Below are 16996 nucleotides of genomic sequence, written 5' to 3' on the forward strand. Positions count from 1 at the left end.
GATCCCGTTCTGACCAATCACACATGAGCTGCTTTGATCCTGTTCTGACCAATCACACGCGAGCTGCTTTGATCTGGTCACACACACAAGCTGCCTTGATCGCGTTCTGACCATTCACACACAAGCTGCTTTGATCCCGTTCTGACCAATCACACGCGAGCTGCTTTGATCCCGTTCTGACCAATCACACGCGAGCTGCTTTGATCCCGTTCTGACCAATCACACACGAGCTGCTTTGATCCCGTCACAAACAAGCTGCTTTGATCCCGTTCTGACCAATCACACACGAGCTGCTTTGATCCCGTCACACGCAAGCTGCTTTGATCCCGTTCTGACCAATCACACGCGAGCTGCTTTGATCTGGTCACACACAAGCTGTCTTGATCGCGTTCTGACCATTCACACACAAGCTGCTTTGATCCCGTTCTGACCAATCACGCACCAGCTGCTTTGATCCCGTTCTGACCAATCACACACGAGCTGCTTTCATCCCGTCACACACAAGCTGCTTTGATCCCGTTCTGACCAATCACACGCGAGCTGCATTGATCCCGTTCTGACCAATCACACGCGAGCTGCTTTGATCCTGTTCTGACCAATCATAGCCGAGCTGCTTTGATCCGTTCAGACCAATCACACGCGAGCTGCTTTGATCCTGTTCTGACCAATCATAGCCGAGCTGCTTTGATCCGTTCTGACCAATCACACATGAGCTGCTTTGATCCTGTTCTGACCAATCACACACGAGCTGCTTTGATCCCGTCACACGCAAGCAGCTTTGATCCCGTTCTGACCAATCACACGCGAGCTGCTTTGATCCCGTTCTGACCAATCACACACGAGCTGCTTTGATCCCGATCTGACCAATCACACACGAGCTGCTTTGATCCCGTCACAAACAAGCTGCCTTGATCGCGTTCTGACCATTCACACACAAGCTGCTTTGATTCTGTTCTGACCAATCACACGCAAGCTGCTTTGATCCCGTTCTGACCAATAACGCACAAGCTGCTTTGATCCTGTTCTGATCAATCACGCACAAGCTGCTTTGATCCCGTTCTGACCAATCACACGTGAGCTGCTTTGATCCCGTTCTGACCAATCACACGCAAGCTGCTTTGATCTGGCCACAGACAAGCTGCCTTGAACGCGTTCCGACCAATCACACACGAGCTGCTTTGATCCCGTTCTGACCAATCACACATGAGCTGCTTTGATCCCATTCTGACCAATCACACATGAGCTGCTTTGATCCCGTCACAAACAAGCTGCTTTGATCCCATTCTGACCAATCACACACAAGCTGCTTTGATCCCGTCACACACAAGCTGCTTTGATCCCGTTCTGACCAATCACATGCGAGCTGCATTGATCCCGTTCTGACCAATCACACGCGAGCTGCTTTGATCCTGTTCTGACCAATCACAGCCGAGCTGCTTTGATCCGTTCAGACCAATCACAGCCGAGCTGCTTTGATCCCGTTCAGACCAATCACACACGAGCTGCTTTGATCCCGTCACAAACAAGCTGCCTTGATCGCGTTCCGACCAATCACACACGAGCTGCTTTGATCCCGTTCTGACCAATCACACATGAGCTGCTTTGATGCCATTCTGACCAATCACACATGAGCTGCTTTGATCCCGTCACAAACAAGCTGCTTTGATCCCATTCTGACCAATCACACACAAGCTGCTTTGATCCCGTCACACACAAGCTGCTTTGATCCCGTTCTGACCAATCACATGCGAGCTGCATTGATCCCGTTCTGACCAATCACACGCGAGCTGCTTTGATCCCGTTCTGACCAATCACACGCGAGCTGCTTTGATCCCGTTCTGACCAATCACACACGAGCTGCTTTGATCCCGATCTGACCAATCACACACGAGCTGCTTTGATCCCGTCACAAACAAGCTGCCTTGATCGCGTTCTGACCATTCACACACAAGCTGCTTTGATTCTGTTCTGACCAATCACACGCAAGCTGCTTTGATCCCGTTCTGACCAATAACGCACAAGCTGCTTTGATCCTGTTCTGATCAATCACGCACAAGCTGCTTTGATCCCGTTCTGACCAATCACACGTGAGCTGCTTTGATCCCGTTCTGACCAATCACACGCAAGCTGCTTTGATCTGGCCACAGACAAGCTGCCTTGAACGCGTTCCGACCAATCACACACGAGCTGCTTTGATCCCGTTCTGACCAATCACACATGAGCTGCTTTGATCCCATTCTGACCAATCACACATGAGCTGCTTTGATCCCGTCACAAACAAGCTGCTTTGATCCCATTCTGACCAATCACACACAAGCTGCTTTGATCCCGTCACACACAAGCTGCTTTGATCCCGTTCTGACCAATCACATGCGAGCTGCATTGATCCCGTTCTGACCAATCACACGCGAGCTGCTTTGATCCTGTTCTGACCAATCACAGCCGAGCTGCTTTGATCCGTTCAGACCAATCACAGCCGAGCTGCTTTGATCCCGTTCAGACCAATCACACGCGAGCTGCTTTGATCCCGTCATACACCAGCTGCCTTGAGCTGAGGGACCAGAAGTTAACGATGAAGGAGGAAGAAGCAGAAGTTAATGATGAAGCGGAGGAAGCAGAAGGTAATGCTGAAGAGGAGGAACAGAAGTTAATGATGAAGGAGGAAGAACCAGGAGTGAGTGATGAAGCTGAGGAAGCAGAAGTTAATGATGAAGAGGAGGAACCAGAAGGTTATGCTGAAGAGGAGGAACAGAAGTTAATGATGAAGGAGGAACCAGAAGTTAACGATGAAGGAGGAAGAAGCAAAAGTTAATGATGAAGAGGAGGAACCTGAAGGTAATGATAAAGAGGAGGAACCAGAAGGTAATGATAAAGAGGAGGAACCAGAAGTTAACGATGAAGGAGGAAGAAGCAGAAGTTAATGATGAAGGAGGAAGAACCAGGAGTGAGTGATGAAGATGAGGAAGCAGTAGTTAATGATGAAGAGGAGGAACCAGAAGGTAATGCTGAAGAGGAGGAACAGAAGTTAATGATGAAGGAGGAAGAACCAGGAGTGAGTGATGAAGAGGAGGAACAGAAGTTAATGATGAAGGAGGAAGAACCAGGAGTGAGTGATGAAGAGGAGGAACCAGAAGTTAATGATGAAGGAGGAAGAACCAGGAGTGAGTGATGAAGATGAGGTAGCAGAAGTTAATGATGAAGAAGAGGAACCAGAAGGTAATGCTGAAGAGGAACAGAAGTTAATGATGAAGGAGGAAGAACCAGGAGTGAGTGATGAAGATGAGGTAGCAGAAGTTAATGATGAAGAGGAACAGAAGTTAATGATGAAGGAGGAAGAACCAGGAGTGAGTGATGAAGAGGAGGAACAGAAGTTAATGATGAAGGAGGAAGAACCAGAAGTGAGTGATGAAGAGGTCCTCCTCCATCAGACAGGTGATGTTTCCACCTTAGCTCACAGGCAGCCGATTAAAGACATCTGACTCGGCGACCCTCCTCCACCTCCTCCTCCTGCGCCGGCTGACCTGCCCGAGTCTAACATCCTCTCCGGGGTTCCAGCAGAGGACGGCTTGGATGCAGGTTGTCATAGCAACCCCCAGGCAGGCCACTAAAGGAACCGTGACTAGGATGGATGAGGGATGGGAGGTGGAGAGGCGTAAAGGTGGAGGAGAGATGAAAGACGAGGAGGAGAGGTGAGTCGGCCTCCTGCCAGCTCTGTAATGGGGTCATGACACGAAGAAGAGGGGAAGGGAAGGATGGAGGGTGGCTGAAGAGCAGATTCAGACGGATGTTTGGAGAATTTATGGATTTAATAAGAAAAGAACAACCTGCTGCTGATTTTCAGGTCAAAATTCCTTCAGGAAAACTTTCTGGAACTTTGGATTTTAAAGGTTTATCAACACAAACTCTTGAAGCCAGAACCGAACCAGAACCAGAGCCTCTTCCCATCGGGTCAAGCTGCCCCCCCAGTCCAGCTATGAGGAGAAACTCAAAATTCCAAAGCAAGCTGAAATTGACTCAACTGAAAAGCCTTCCTCTTCCTCCCAGCAGTGTGTCACCACATTCCACTCGCTCCTCCTCATCACCTCCTCCAGGACCACCTCCTCCTCCTCCAGCCTCCTCTGCCACGAGATGCGGTGCATGTCTCCGTCTGCTCACATCCTCTCCTGCGCTCAGCCTCAAAACAAAGCTACACCGCCTGACCGGTGATGTCATCACCCAGCTGCAGCTTCAGCATCTGAACGCCGTCTTCGGGGGGGATGCCGCTCCAGATGTGCTCCAGCCGAGTTCCTCACTCTCCAAAAGCTTGCAAACTGGCTTCATCCTCCTCCTCCTCCCTGAATTCCTCAGCCAATCACTGGCTGAGGAATATCTTCCACTCCCCGCCTACTCCCCCCCGCTCCTGTGGGAGAGTCATCAGTCAGCCCCCGGTGACCGCTGAGGTGTGAAATTAAAATCCAGAGGATGTGTGTGCGTCAATGATGGAAAGATATTTTGCGTGCTAACAGAGACATCACACATTTCTGTCCCGGTCAGCTGAATGGTCGCCGCCTTCTGATGACATCATAAAGGGTCACATCACAATTATTCCAGGTTGAAGCGAGCGTGACGACCCCACAGTCACGATATCTTCATCCCTCCTCACCATCACACTTGCTCCAGGGTGTATACAACAAGCTAACATTGTCCCTTGGAAAGAAGAGGTGTTGGTTATTTCCATGGATACGGCGTAACCCGGCAACACTTTCCTCTACCATCAACAAAGAGTTCGATAACCCCTGATGCTGCTTTGTTCCCTTCTCAGAAACCATGGAAACGCCATCATGTGTGGGTTCGCTACATCATCCAGCAGCATGTAGACCTGGAAGATTTATCACCGACACCAGACCCCTGACTTTTTCACCTCAAATCTTTATTTGGCGCTTTAACAAAATGTTAAAGGAATAAATAAACAAAAATAACTGGCACATATGTACAATTATTACTACGTAAAGTTAAACAGTAAAGGGTAAAGTTTTCCATAAAGTGATGAAGTAGGTCAGAAACTTGACCAAATATGGTACATTACGTGTAGCACTAAGGATGACCGGTTCACTTCATTTCAATATTAATCACCACAATTAATCGTAAAGATCCCTCAATATCACCACTTTTTATTAACGACAGACCAGCGCAACGCAGGAAGGTACACAAAGGTGAACAACATGGTGAGTTTCCGCTTGTGTTGCGTTGTTTTCCTTCCCTGCTCTCAGGGGAAAGTAGAGCAGAGGAAGAGTTCTTCTCTCCAAAATAACAGATTAAATCATTCTGGGGGCATTTCTAGAATAAAAAAATAAAACCAATGTGACGTCTCACCAGCCTGTAAAGCAGGACATAAGTTGCAATGAAAAGAGGAAACACGTGAAATGAAATGAATAAAAGTTTTAGATTTTTTTTATGCTTCAGCACCTGCAGGATAACCAGCAGTTTGTAGGCCAAAGTAAAGGTAAAAGCTCAGTATGTGGGTTAAATTATGCTAATGTTCAGCAAACATAACATACAGTACAGAACATACTTAAACCTAACCTAACATGAATTTATTATTATTCATCTCCGGATTTGGGAATGCTGGCCTTCACCTGAGCTGACGTTCTGCTGTCGGTCATTTTAGATCCATTTCCTCGAACAGGACTTTTTCCCTTCTAGGTCACTGAAGACTTTTTGGTCTTTCAGGTAATTTTGTCCTCAATTTCTGGTCGTCATTTTGGTTATGTTACCCCACATGGGCAGATTTAATAGGAAACTTTCTCTTGGGGATTTTGAAATTCCATTTTCAATTTTTCTTTAAGGTCAACGGGACAAAGGGACACCAGGGACTAATTTAGAGGACAAAAAATCTTCCACAAATGATTTTAACACTTTTTTGCTCAAATAGCAAAATTATGTAGTGATCCAAATATGTAATTATTATTAAATTATTTGAACCTTTTAAATGCCAGTTTAAACATTATGTCACTGTTTTTGTGGAAAACAAAAACATCATCACCGCCACTAGAATCATGTAGGAATCGTCACGATAAATCTGGAGGATAATTATTGATCAGCCATCTCAGCCAAGTTATTTTTCTATCTGACTTACGTCCTGCAGCAGCTTCTCCAGACTCTCCTGGAGCTCGTAGAAGTAGCGGGAGGTGATGAGGTCCTCTCTGCTTTTCTCCAGGCAGTCCCTGGACAGCTCGATCAGCTGGTGGTGGATGAAGCTCAGGACCCCGTCGGCCAGCGGGCAGACCTTATCCGGGGCCGAGGAGGCGAGCAGCTCGGCCAGGCGCTCCTCCATCTGAGCTGTCGCCTGAGGGGCCGGAGGAGGGAGGAGGGACGGTGAGTCACAGAGGATGAAAACGCACACACCAGACACACAGAGAACATGCGTGATGATATGGAACCAGAACAGGTCAGGTGAAGGATTAACGCTCCTTCATCACATCACACCTGAGTTTCCTCTCTGATGACGTCACCTCAGGGATGTGTCTAAGTCATTTGAAAAAACTCAAAGATGTGCAACACTTCCTGCATCAGATGTTTCAAAACCTGCTTCATCAGCTAATTCGTCAGATGTTTCATCAGCCGATTTATTAGCTCCTTCATTAGTTGTTTCTTCAGGTGCTTCATAAGCTGCTTCATTTGCTGTTTCATTAACTGCTTCATCAGATGTTTCATCAGCTGATGAAGCAGCTGTAGGAAGGGTTGGATCACTCAGTTGTATCTTAGTTTTCTACTGCAGCTGATGATACTGAAATAATCTGATTTCATGTTTTATCTTTGTGTTCTGTCAGATCCTCGGTGTGTTGGTCTAAACAGGAAGTGTGTGTTTTTGTGTGCACGTGTGTTTTGGGACGGACCTTGGGGAACCTCTCCTTGTAGACGTGGTTCATCATCATAATCTCATGGTCGAAGGAGACAGGTGAGCGTCCAGGGCTGAAATAGATGAAACATTAACATCAGACTTCCTGTCCCATCAGATTTGATACCGATAAAAATCTCACAAATTCCAATACAGATAGCGATTCTGATACCAATGCTGATTCAGCCCCATACAATATTGATTCTATTTCATACCGATAATGATCCTGATAACGATACTGATCCAACTGATTCGTTATGATCCAGTCTGAAACAAATACTAATTTAATATGATACCAGTAAAGATTGAATATAATACAGATTTGGTTCTGATCAGATCCAATCTGATATAGATTTCCACTCAGTGTCAGTCTGATACTGGCACAGCTGAAAACTACAATTAAAATCTATTTTTTAAAACATTACAACCATCAAAAAATTATTTAGATGAACCTTTTAAAAGTGGAGCATTAACAAACAAAACAAAAGAACAACAACAAAAAAAAAACAAACCATTAATAATCACAAAATACTAAACAGTAATTGTTCCATTATGACTTTGAATGCAGCGTTTTGTGTCATGACACTGAACGCATCGTGTCTCCGTCTCCCTCTGATTCAGTGGTCAGTGAATAAAAACAAATTATCAGTGAGTATCAAGAAATAACTTCATTAGTGTGTCTTTATTAGTATGCTAATTAGCCACATGCTAAATGTAACTGAGCAGGCTGATTTAAAACTGCAGAGATCAGGAGGTAAGGTGACCTCAGACACATCGCTTAAAAACACAAAAACAAAACAAGAAACAAGGTGGTCAGTGATCCTGCAGGAATCAGACTGAATGAAACATTTAATCTGCAGCCATCGCAGCGGTTAGCTGGTGGACGGTGTTTCAGTCGGCTGTGATCTCCAAGTTGACCACTAGGTGGCAGTAACTGCTACACAATGTTACTTTAAGGCATCTTAGGAGATTACTTTCTGTTTTTCATGGACTCCAAACTTTATTTTCATGATAGATCTTTCTGTTATAAGGGTTTGGAAGAAGAGGACCTGCCGTGTCCTGACAGGCAGCACCGGTCGAGCCTGGAGAGCCGGGGGAATAAAGGCAGGACGGTGGACGGATACGCTAACAGGACCTCAGGGGTCTTCATGCTCAGCCTGTCTTCACAGAGTAAAGTGAAGAACATGACAACCTCTGGACTCAGACCTGTCTGAACCGACTCTCCATCAGCATCCATCAGGTCTCAGAGGGTTTTCACCGGCTGGCAGTGATGTCTCCTTCAGCTCCATCCGCCTTTCACTCAGTCCACTTCTCCTGGGATCCCCCCCCATCCAGACCTTTCTCTGCAGGAGTATCCTTGACCTTTCCATGTCAGACTTCAGAAGGATCTGAGACGATGACGGCTGACGGGCGCTGAACGTGTGTGTGTCTGAGTGTGTGTCTGTGTGTCATCATCACGGCATAGAAAACTCATTCCAGCCATTTTCAGCTTGTTATCCTGCTGCATTATTCATCCAATCAATCTGTGACGGTAAACATTCCCTGGAATATGACGGGTGCAACCTCGCAGCGCTGCATGAAATAAAATAATAAAATCCTGTTTTTGTTCAGATTCTGTCAGTCTGTTGATATTCTGGTTTAATTTTCTAGCGGAAGTTTACGATACTTTATTTCTGCAGCACATTTCATACAAAGATATTTCTGGTGGTGCTGCGTCTGTATCACAGACAATTTAGTTTTAATCTAATTTAATCTAATGATGTAATCGAGCTTACTGGGTTTTTCTAACTGAACAAAGAAACACGGGACACCAGGTACCAACACTGGTCCGCCCCTTTATTGTTCCCCCAAAACTACAAAAACTAGAGTCTGTCTACTCTACGGTAACCCTGGAGGGACATACGTCATATCGAAAATCACAATAAGAAAGTAGCAGATGGTCCAAAATATCCTGAGATCTGTTGGGATTAATCAGGGTTAGAATCATAAGAGACATTTAATTCAGGTGTTTAAGGCTGGAAACTAAAGTTGTCCATCAGGAATACGCCACCAGACAGAATCTGTCAAGATGTGCTTAAAAAAGAAAAGAAAAAAGGAAAGAAAGCTAACTCGTCCAATGTTTTTGGTTGTGTTTCTTGTAGCTGGGTCTTTGTTTAGAGCTTTGTATGGAAATAAAAAGACTTAAAATAAAACGTTAACTATAAATCTGATGTTTTCCATCCCGAGAAATCAAACATTTAGTTTTTCTGTTTCTCATTTCAGGAACAAACTAGCAGAGTCTGATGGAAAGATGGACATTTTTTTTTTATCTTTTTTTCCAGAATATGTACGTTAATAACCATGATGATGATGATGATGATGATGGATTTCTTGCTGCCATCTGTTTGTATCACATGTAACTCTGTTTATATTCTCCTGTCTGTGTTCAGCACATTGAAGAGCCTCATGTATGAAATGTCCTGTATAAATAAACTGGTCTTTCCTAAAAAATCATTTTGTTCTCCAGATGTTTCTTTTTAGGATGAGTCATCAGCAAACACGCACACGCACACACACAGACCATGTGACCTGCACGATGAGGTAATGCTTGAAGTCATTCATTAGCAGCTCAGAGTCCAATTACCTGCTAAATAAGACGGAGTTCAGCCGAACATCATGCGGCAGTTTATCATGACAGCATCAGACACGCTGACAGCTAACACACACACACACACACACACACACACACACACACACACACACACGCACGCACACAGTCGCTGAGCTGTTGTTCTGCTACTCTGCAGTTTTCTGACTAATGAAAAGAAAATGAAGAGAAACTGAAGAAAACTACAGGAATATTTGTTAAGCTGATTCAGGTCTAATAATCCTGAAGTTTAACTCCAAACAGATACATGTTAAGATTTCTCATATGAAGAATAAAGCGTAAAGATTTTTGTTTATTAATGTTTATTCTGCAGATGTTTCCTCATAAAACCTCCCGGCTGGGGTTAAATTATGACCAGTGAAAGTTTTCTTTCTTCATCCTGATGAAGTGATTTTGTACAGAACAGATTCGCTGAAACATCCGCAGACTTTAAATTTCTTCTTCCATGTGAGAAGGAAAACTCCATCACATCCTGGACAGCTGCCCCGGTGGCTTCTGGACGTGAAGCAGAGCCGTAACATTGATGGATTTACCGCCTCGGGCCGTTCTACACGTTCACGTCTTCTTCTTCTGTGTTTTTCTTCTAATGACTGAGCTGTTATTAAAATAAATGTCTTGTTCGGAGCAAAATCTTCTGGATGGAGAACAGCGGAAACCCAGACAAAGGCTAATTAGAAGGCGGCCATATTTCTGCTGTAATGGGAAATAAAAACCAGCCCGCGGCACTTCCTGTAGAAAACATGTCTGCCGTTATTTTGAGAAACGACCGCAGAGATGATGAAGTTCTTTTGTTTCAGTGTGGAGCGCTGCTTCAGCTGTTAGTAGGATGGCAAAAAACCCATTCAGAGGAGAAGAAACGAGTCGAGTTTTAATGCGATGCTTAGAACATTTGTTAGAAAATGTTCTGGAAAAGGTGGCAGAGACGGTCGGAGAGAAAAACACTGCTGAGGTGGGAGAGTTGGGAAATGAGGATTAATAGGCCGTGACCAAAAACAGCACAGTGATGAGTTTGAGTCGCCGTGGAAACCTCAGCATCACAATGATCCCACTAAACAAACAAGCTCCATTTCTGAACCGGAGTTTACAAGCTGGTCCTGATCCGCCTCAGTTCTTCACACCAGTAAAACAGGAAGCAGCTGCAGCGAATCACCGAAACATGTTCAAACATAAATATGAACCCAAAATCTGGATCAGAACCAGAATCCGTCCAGTTCACAGGAAGACCACATTGTTTTCTCCATTCCAGTCTGAACCCTCTCAGAGAAGCTTTCTGGCATTTCTTTAAATCCCCTTCAGGAAAAGTTCTCCAGGATCCTTAAAGGACTTTCCAGGAAAAGTTCTCCAAGATCTTTAAAGGACTTTCCAGGAAAGTTCTCCAGGATCCCTGAAGGACTTTTCAAAGCTTTTCTTTGGATCTTTCTGGCTTTTGTTCCGTTCTCTGTCCAGATGATCCCACACTGTTTCAGTAATAATAACTTTGAGGTCTGGGTTCTGGGGAGGATCCATCCCTCCATCAGACCTGCTTCCACTGATCTTCAGTCCAGTTCTTGTGTCATGTGATCTAGTTCAGCCTTTTCTCCCTGTTTTCCTTCCTTAAGAACGACTCCCTGACAGCCACGTTTCCATGGAGACCGTTTCTGATGAGGCTTCAGCCAACAGTAAATTGATCAGCTGATGGTCCAGATGCATCTCTCAGGTCCTGGTTCAGGTCTTTGATGGATCTCAGGTCCTAATCATCTGCTGTAGATGGTTTTTAGTCCTGACTCTTCTTCTGTCCTCCTCATGTCCAGTTTCTGCCTCCATGCTGAGATGAGCCAAGTTTCCAGCTACCAGCTGTTTGCACCTTGTTGCTGCTGAAATCCTGTTTTCTGTCAGACTGTTTGATCTTTGCTGGTTTCACACATGAAACTAAAGAAACGGGAACAGATGAACCTAAAGATCCAGTTTAAACCAGTTCTTTGCTAAGTTAATGACACAACTCTTTTTTCTACCTGAAGGAATCAGTGGTCCGAGTTACGTTACTCTGGAACTGGGCCAGTAACAGGACTGGAATGGAACTGATCTGGTACAGGACTGGAATGGAACTGGTCTGGTACAGGACTAGAATGGAACTGGTCTGGTACAGGACTGGAATGGAACTGGTCTGGTACAGGACTGGAATGGAACTGGAATAGTAGAGGACTAGAATGGAACTGGAATGGTAGAGGACTAGAATGGAACTGGTCTGGTACAGGACTAGAATGGAACTGGAATGGTAGAGGACTAGAATGGAACTGGAATGGTGGAGGACTAGAATGGAACTGGTCTGGTACAGGACTGGAATGGTACAGGATTAGAATGGAACTGGTCTGGTACAGGACTGGAATGGAACTGGTCTGGTACAGGACTGGAATGGAACTGGAATGGTACAGGACTGGAATGGAACTGGAATGGTACGGGATTAGAATGGAACTGGAATGGAACTGGTCTGGTACAGGACTGGAATGGTACAGGATTAGAATGGAACTGGAATGGTACAGGAATGGAATGGAACTGGAATGGTACGGGATTAGATTGGAACTGGTCTGGTACAAGACTGGAATGGAACTGGTCTGGTACAGGACTGGAATGGTACAGGATTAGAAGGGAACTGGTCTGGTACAAGACTGGAATGGAACTGGTCTGATACAGGACTGGAATGGAACTGGTCTGGTACGGGACTGGAATGGAACTGGTCTGGTACAGGACTGGAATGGAACTGGTCTGGTACAGGACTGGAATAGAAATGAGGGAAAAAAACAGATAAACTGAGAAAGACCTTAAAAAAATTGGAGAACTATTAATTAACAAAGTAAGACATGATCACATGAGAACTGGATCGGGACTCTGGATCATGATGACTCTGGATCAGGACCATGGATCGGGACTTTTGGAGAGAACTGAACGTGGATACGGAGAACACAGGGAGGAAGGGAAGAATAAAAAGCAGAAACCAAAAGAATGAGAGTCGTTTCTCACAGCAGTCATAAAATGATCATAACAGCAAATTTTCATTTACTCCGACACTTCTTCTGTCTTCCTGGATCCAATTATCATCATCATCATCATCATGTTTCTTATTTCATTCCCTCCCTCACTGTCTGACTCCTCTGCTCCTCCAGCAGTCCTTCGTCCTCAGCTGATGGACGGATGTGGTGACAGGCTTGTCTCCTCATCGCTGTAATTACAGACTCATAAACCTGAAGGCTGCTGGAACGTCCCCGTCTTAACTTTTTAATATTTCATTTTCTCCCTTTCTGAGTGTTTTTATTCTGTTCTGCTTCCCGACAGGATGCAGATAACCTGTTTATGTGAGGTAGGACGGGATGCCGCCGACACGGTGGGATTCTGATCAGATACGTTCCACAAACCCGACTCGCCTGCTTTAATGTCACAGGATGAAAGAAGTCATCATGTGTCTGCAGCGATAAGCAGGCAGAGGATGGACAGACGGATGGATGGAGGTGAAATCCAGCTGCTGATGGACGGACTCAATCACATGTCTATGAGGACCACCTATCAGGGATAACTCGGAGGAAAAGAGGCTGACCTTTGTGGAGGCTGAAACACACACACAGCATGCTGATGTGTGTGTGTGTTGGGATTTAACTTCCTTATGGTTCAGTCTGAAAAATCAGAAACAGTGAAGATGTCCACAAAGGAAGAACCAGACAACGGGATGCTGGGTTTACATCATTCAGCTGTCGATGACATTTAGATGCTAATTTAAATCCTCTGAGGTCCATAAACTCCTCTAGGAACCATCTGATGAGCATTAACCTTTTAACATCTAATGAATCAGCTCTGATCCAGTTACCGAGCCCTATTTCACCACTTTATGGTAGAAACTTTCCTCTAAAGCCTGCTTATTTAATCTGATACTGGTCTTCTGCCCCCTGGTGGGCAGTTTTTCCACTACAATAATTCTGACATCACAGTAATGAATAAAATACATACTGTCTATCTTTCTGTCTTTTGATGCCAACAATTAAAAAAATGATATAGAAACTAAGTAAAGTAACCAGAAGTTTCCTCTGCTGTGTAAAGAATAAATAAATCCTACATAATAACCGTGGACTTCTCTCAGAGAAATTAGATGAGAGGACCTCTACCTGGACTTGGGAGGCTTCTTTCTGGGAACTATACCATAAAAATGATTTTGAACCTTTCTTTAGAAAGCAGGAAAAACATCTGGCTTCCAGCTGTCCTTTAGCAGAATGGCTGCTGTTTGACACATAATCTGTAATGGAAAGTCATGATATGGAGAATCTTCACGATCACTGCAGTTTCATTCGGAATTAATTGTGGAATCAAGCAATCGTGGTGTCCCTTGTTACAGCTACAGAGTTCATGAATACAGGACTCAGCAGAGCTCATTTTAAGCTTTATTTAGTCCAGGGGTGTCAAACTCTGGTCCTGGAGGGTCGCTATCCTGCAGGTTTTTGTTGTTTCCCTGCTCCAACACACCTCATTCAAATCAAAGACATCCAGCAGCTTCTTGTCAACAATGACCCATTCATTTTAGTCAGGTGTGTTGGAGCTGGGAAACATCTAAAAGGGGCCGAAGCCCTCCATGGCTGGAATCTCACACTGTGATGTATCATGTATGAAAGCCAGGCTGATGCACCTGCACTGTGTCTGTACTGTAGCATGAAGCTGGCTCACGTTTTCAGATGGAAGCTGAAATGTCAGGCAGCAGCTTATAAAACGAGCTCAGTTTCTTCTTGTTGTTGACTCGGACTCGGGAGAATTTTCATAAGTAGAGCTTTATGTTGACAGCAGCTTTTGGAATATGTGGAAACCGTGAAGCTGCAGAGCTGTCGGTGGAAGCTGAGCATGAATCGTGACGGGAACGAGCTGTAAGTGAAGGCACCACCGTCCTGCAGAGCGCTGCATGATGAAACCAAACCGGACCGGAATGGGCCCTCATTAAACGCTCCTACCTGAGGCTGCGGGAGCGCGGTCTCATGGCGGGGGAGCGCCGGCCCTCCTCGTCCGTGATGCTCTCCGAGCTGAAGTGTTTGGTGAGGAAGTGCAGCTCGTCGGGCGTGGGCTGGAAGGGCAGCTGGTGCAGCTTCTCCTGAGATGAACAGGAGGACTGTGAGAGGAGGAGCACAGAGGGAGCACAGATTACAACCAGCTACTGTGGGGGGGTGAGGCGGGACCAGATCGGACAGGGTTAGTCTAAGGGCTAGGGGTCTAAAGAAGGTTCTCGTACCACGTCTCAGGTACCACATTCATGACTAACCTTTACAGCCTTTGTATACCACATAAAATATGTCTGCCCTCCTTTGTTTAGTATATTTTCTTTCAGCATCACCTGTCCAACACGGTCAGATGATTATCTTCCACTTTAACCTGATTCATTAACATTTTGGGCCCAAAATTATACAAAAAAAATTACATACAAAAGGTTATTTACTATATATAGAAGCTGAAATGACTCTTTTGTGTTTAGTAAAATAAACACAAAATTTTATGGTAAAGACTTATTACATAACTTTCGGACCCCAAAGCCGACCCACTTGATGGCACAGTGACATCTATTCTGCAGAGAAGTTGCAGCTTTATGCAGCGCGTCACACACTAGCAAGCGGGCATCAACCCACCGGCCGCGCTGAACATGGCTGATTTAGCAAAGAGGACATTATCAGAGGAAGAGATGACCAGAGTCTGGAGAGACCTCACAGTGCTGGGAGGACGGAGATGATGCTGGATTAGCCGTTGATGGGGGGATCACTGAGAAAATCTGCTTCTGTAGTGCCTCCTGAATAAATAAATAAACTACAATAGAATAATAAATAAATAAACTCTTTTTTTCAGTTTTTCAGCAGGACCTGGTCTGATGTGCTCAAGGTCCTAAAGACCAGTGGAATCGAGTGGATTCAGCAACGTAAAGCTGAACATCTCTTCATCCACCCTCAGTCTGATCTTATTTATCTGGTTTAAACGACAACATTTCTGGCTCTTCGTGAGCACACGCCCAACTGCTCACAGAGAGCAGGTGTCAGAAAATATGTCAAAATACAAAAATATCTGCGTACTGTAAACCCTGCCTCCCTCCCCGGTTAGTGCGTGCAGTTTGGGTCTTCCTAACCTAAACCTCCATCCATCGGACGGAATTTATGTCCTTTTGCTTCTTTTTAAGTTTTCTGTTTTACAGGCAGCAGTTTATAGGGGGGATGTATTGTACAGGTGGTACAGATAAACATGGGGAACATGGGGATACTTACAGAGACGGTGGAGCTGGGAGTGTTGGTTCCATATCCAGAGGAGGGTAAGGAGGCCAGAGACCAGCGTCTGCCATCCGTCCTGAAAACAGACAGACAGGAGAAAACACCTCAGAGCCTGACGTCACATCCAGCCAACAGCATTTCAGACGGAGGAGGGCAAACAGAAACAGGACGGGATGGAGAGAAAGCAAGGGCCACGGGAGGAGACGGTCACCCTGATCCATCTACCCTCATCACATCTCCAAACATCAGAGCTGCTGCTCACGGTCAGGCCCCCTTCAGACGTCTTCATCAGACCTGCAGCAGCCGGATGTTTGGAGATAAACACACAACAGGTGTGTCTCGGAGGAGCAACGTTCCAGGATGTGTTTAGATATCGTCTCAGCTGTTGGCTGCACTTCAACCTCAAATACCCAGAAACATCTTCCCCTTCAGGCCACCGAGGTCAGCGTTTCCATGGCAACCTTCAGGATGGAGCAGGTTCGGGCTGACAGATCAGCGAAGCGATGCTGAGACCAGACGTCTGACTGAACTCAGTCTGGATATGATAACGAAACACACTGAAGATGACGAGCTGGAGATGAAACGAGACCAGCAGATAAACATTTTTAATCATCTTACTTTTATAATAACTTAGCCAGGGCAGTAAATTGATCTGATGCAACACAACTTCTTGGTAGTAAATCTTCTACCACTAGAAAAGATTGTTTACTTCCTGTTCAAGTGGAGCCAAGTCAAGGAAAAAGCATCTGTGGGCTGAGCAGCTGAGATGAGCATGTGGGTCGCACCATGAAAACATATTTTCTAAAATCAGCTGTTTGTTACTGACAGCGAAGTTTGTACAGTCGCAATCCACATCCTCATTCTCCTGCTACACACACACACACACATATATATATGTGTGTGTGTGTGTGTTTTATGGCCTTCACGTCTTTTTCTCATATCATGAGCTGAACTTGCCCCTGAGTTTAGGTTGCCATGGTGATACTCCTCCATAAGAAGTGACCATAAAAAGCTGGAGTAGAGTGTGAAGCTACGTTACAGTAGCTTGAAAACCGTCTGGGAAATTGTTCTGAGGTTGAAATGCTGCCTCCAGGTCAGGGTGTGACACATGTGCAGCGTGTTGAGCAGTAGAAGAAGAAGGTCAGCAGCGCTTGATGAGGTGTGTGTGTGTGTGTTCGGCCATGCAGGCAGAGGGCAGGAAGGAGGCGGCACGGTGAA

At 45.3% G+C, this 16996-nt stretch overlaps 1 protein-coding gene across 9 annotated transcripts in view; it reads right to left on the reverse strand.

The window, feature by feature from the left end:
- The window catches only part of mast2 (microtubule associated serine/threonine kinase 2), a 193746-nt gene that overhangs the window by 38230 nt on the left and 138520 nt on the right, over positions 1-16996 (reverse strand). For all 9 annotated transcript variants that reach the window (XM_042006040.1, XM_042006038.1, XM_042006037.1 and 6 more), the window contains 4 exons: positions 15776-15854; positions 14486-14640; positions 6876-6951; positions 6116-6325 (listed from right to left, as the gene is read on the reverse strand). In XM_042006040.1, the coding sequence (XP_041861974.1) occupies positions 6116-6325; positions 6876-6951; positions 14486-14640; positions 15776-15854 (520 nt within the window). The remainder of the gene's footprint in view (positions 1-6115; positions 6326-6875; positions 6952-14485; positions 14641-15775; positions 15855-16996) is intronic.

The sequence above is a fragment of the Melanotaenia boesemani genome, chromosome 14 (assembly GCF_017639745.1).
Source record: "Melanotaenia boesemani isolate fMelBoe1 chromosome 14, fMelBoe1.pri, whole genome shotgun sequence".
NCBI lineage: Eukaryota > Metazoa > Chordata > Actinopteri > Atheriniformes > Melanotaeniidae > Melanotaenia > Melanotaenia boesemani.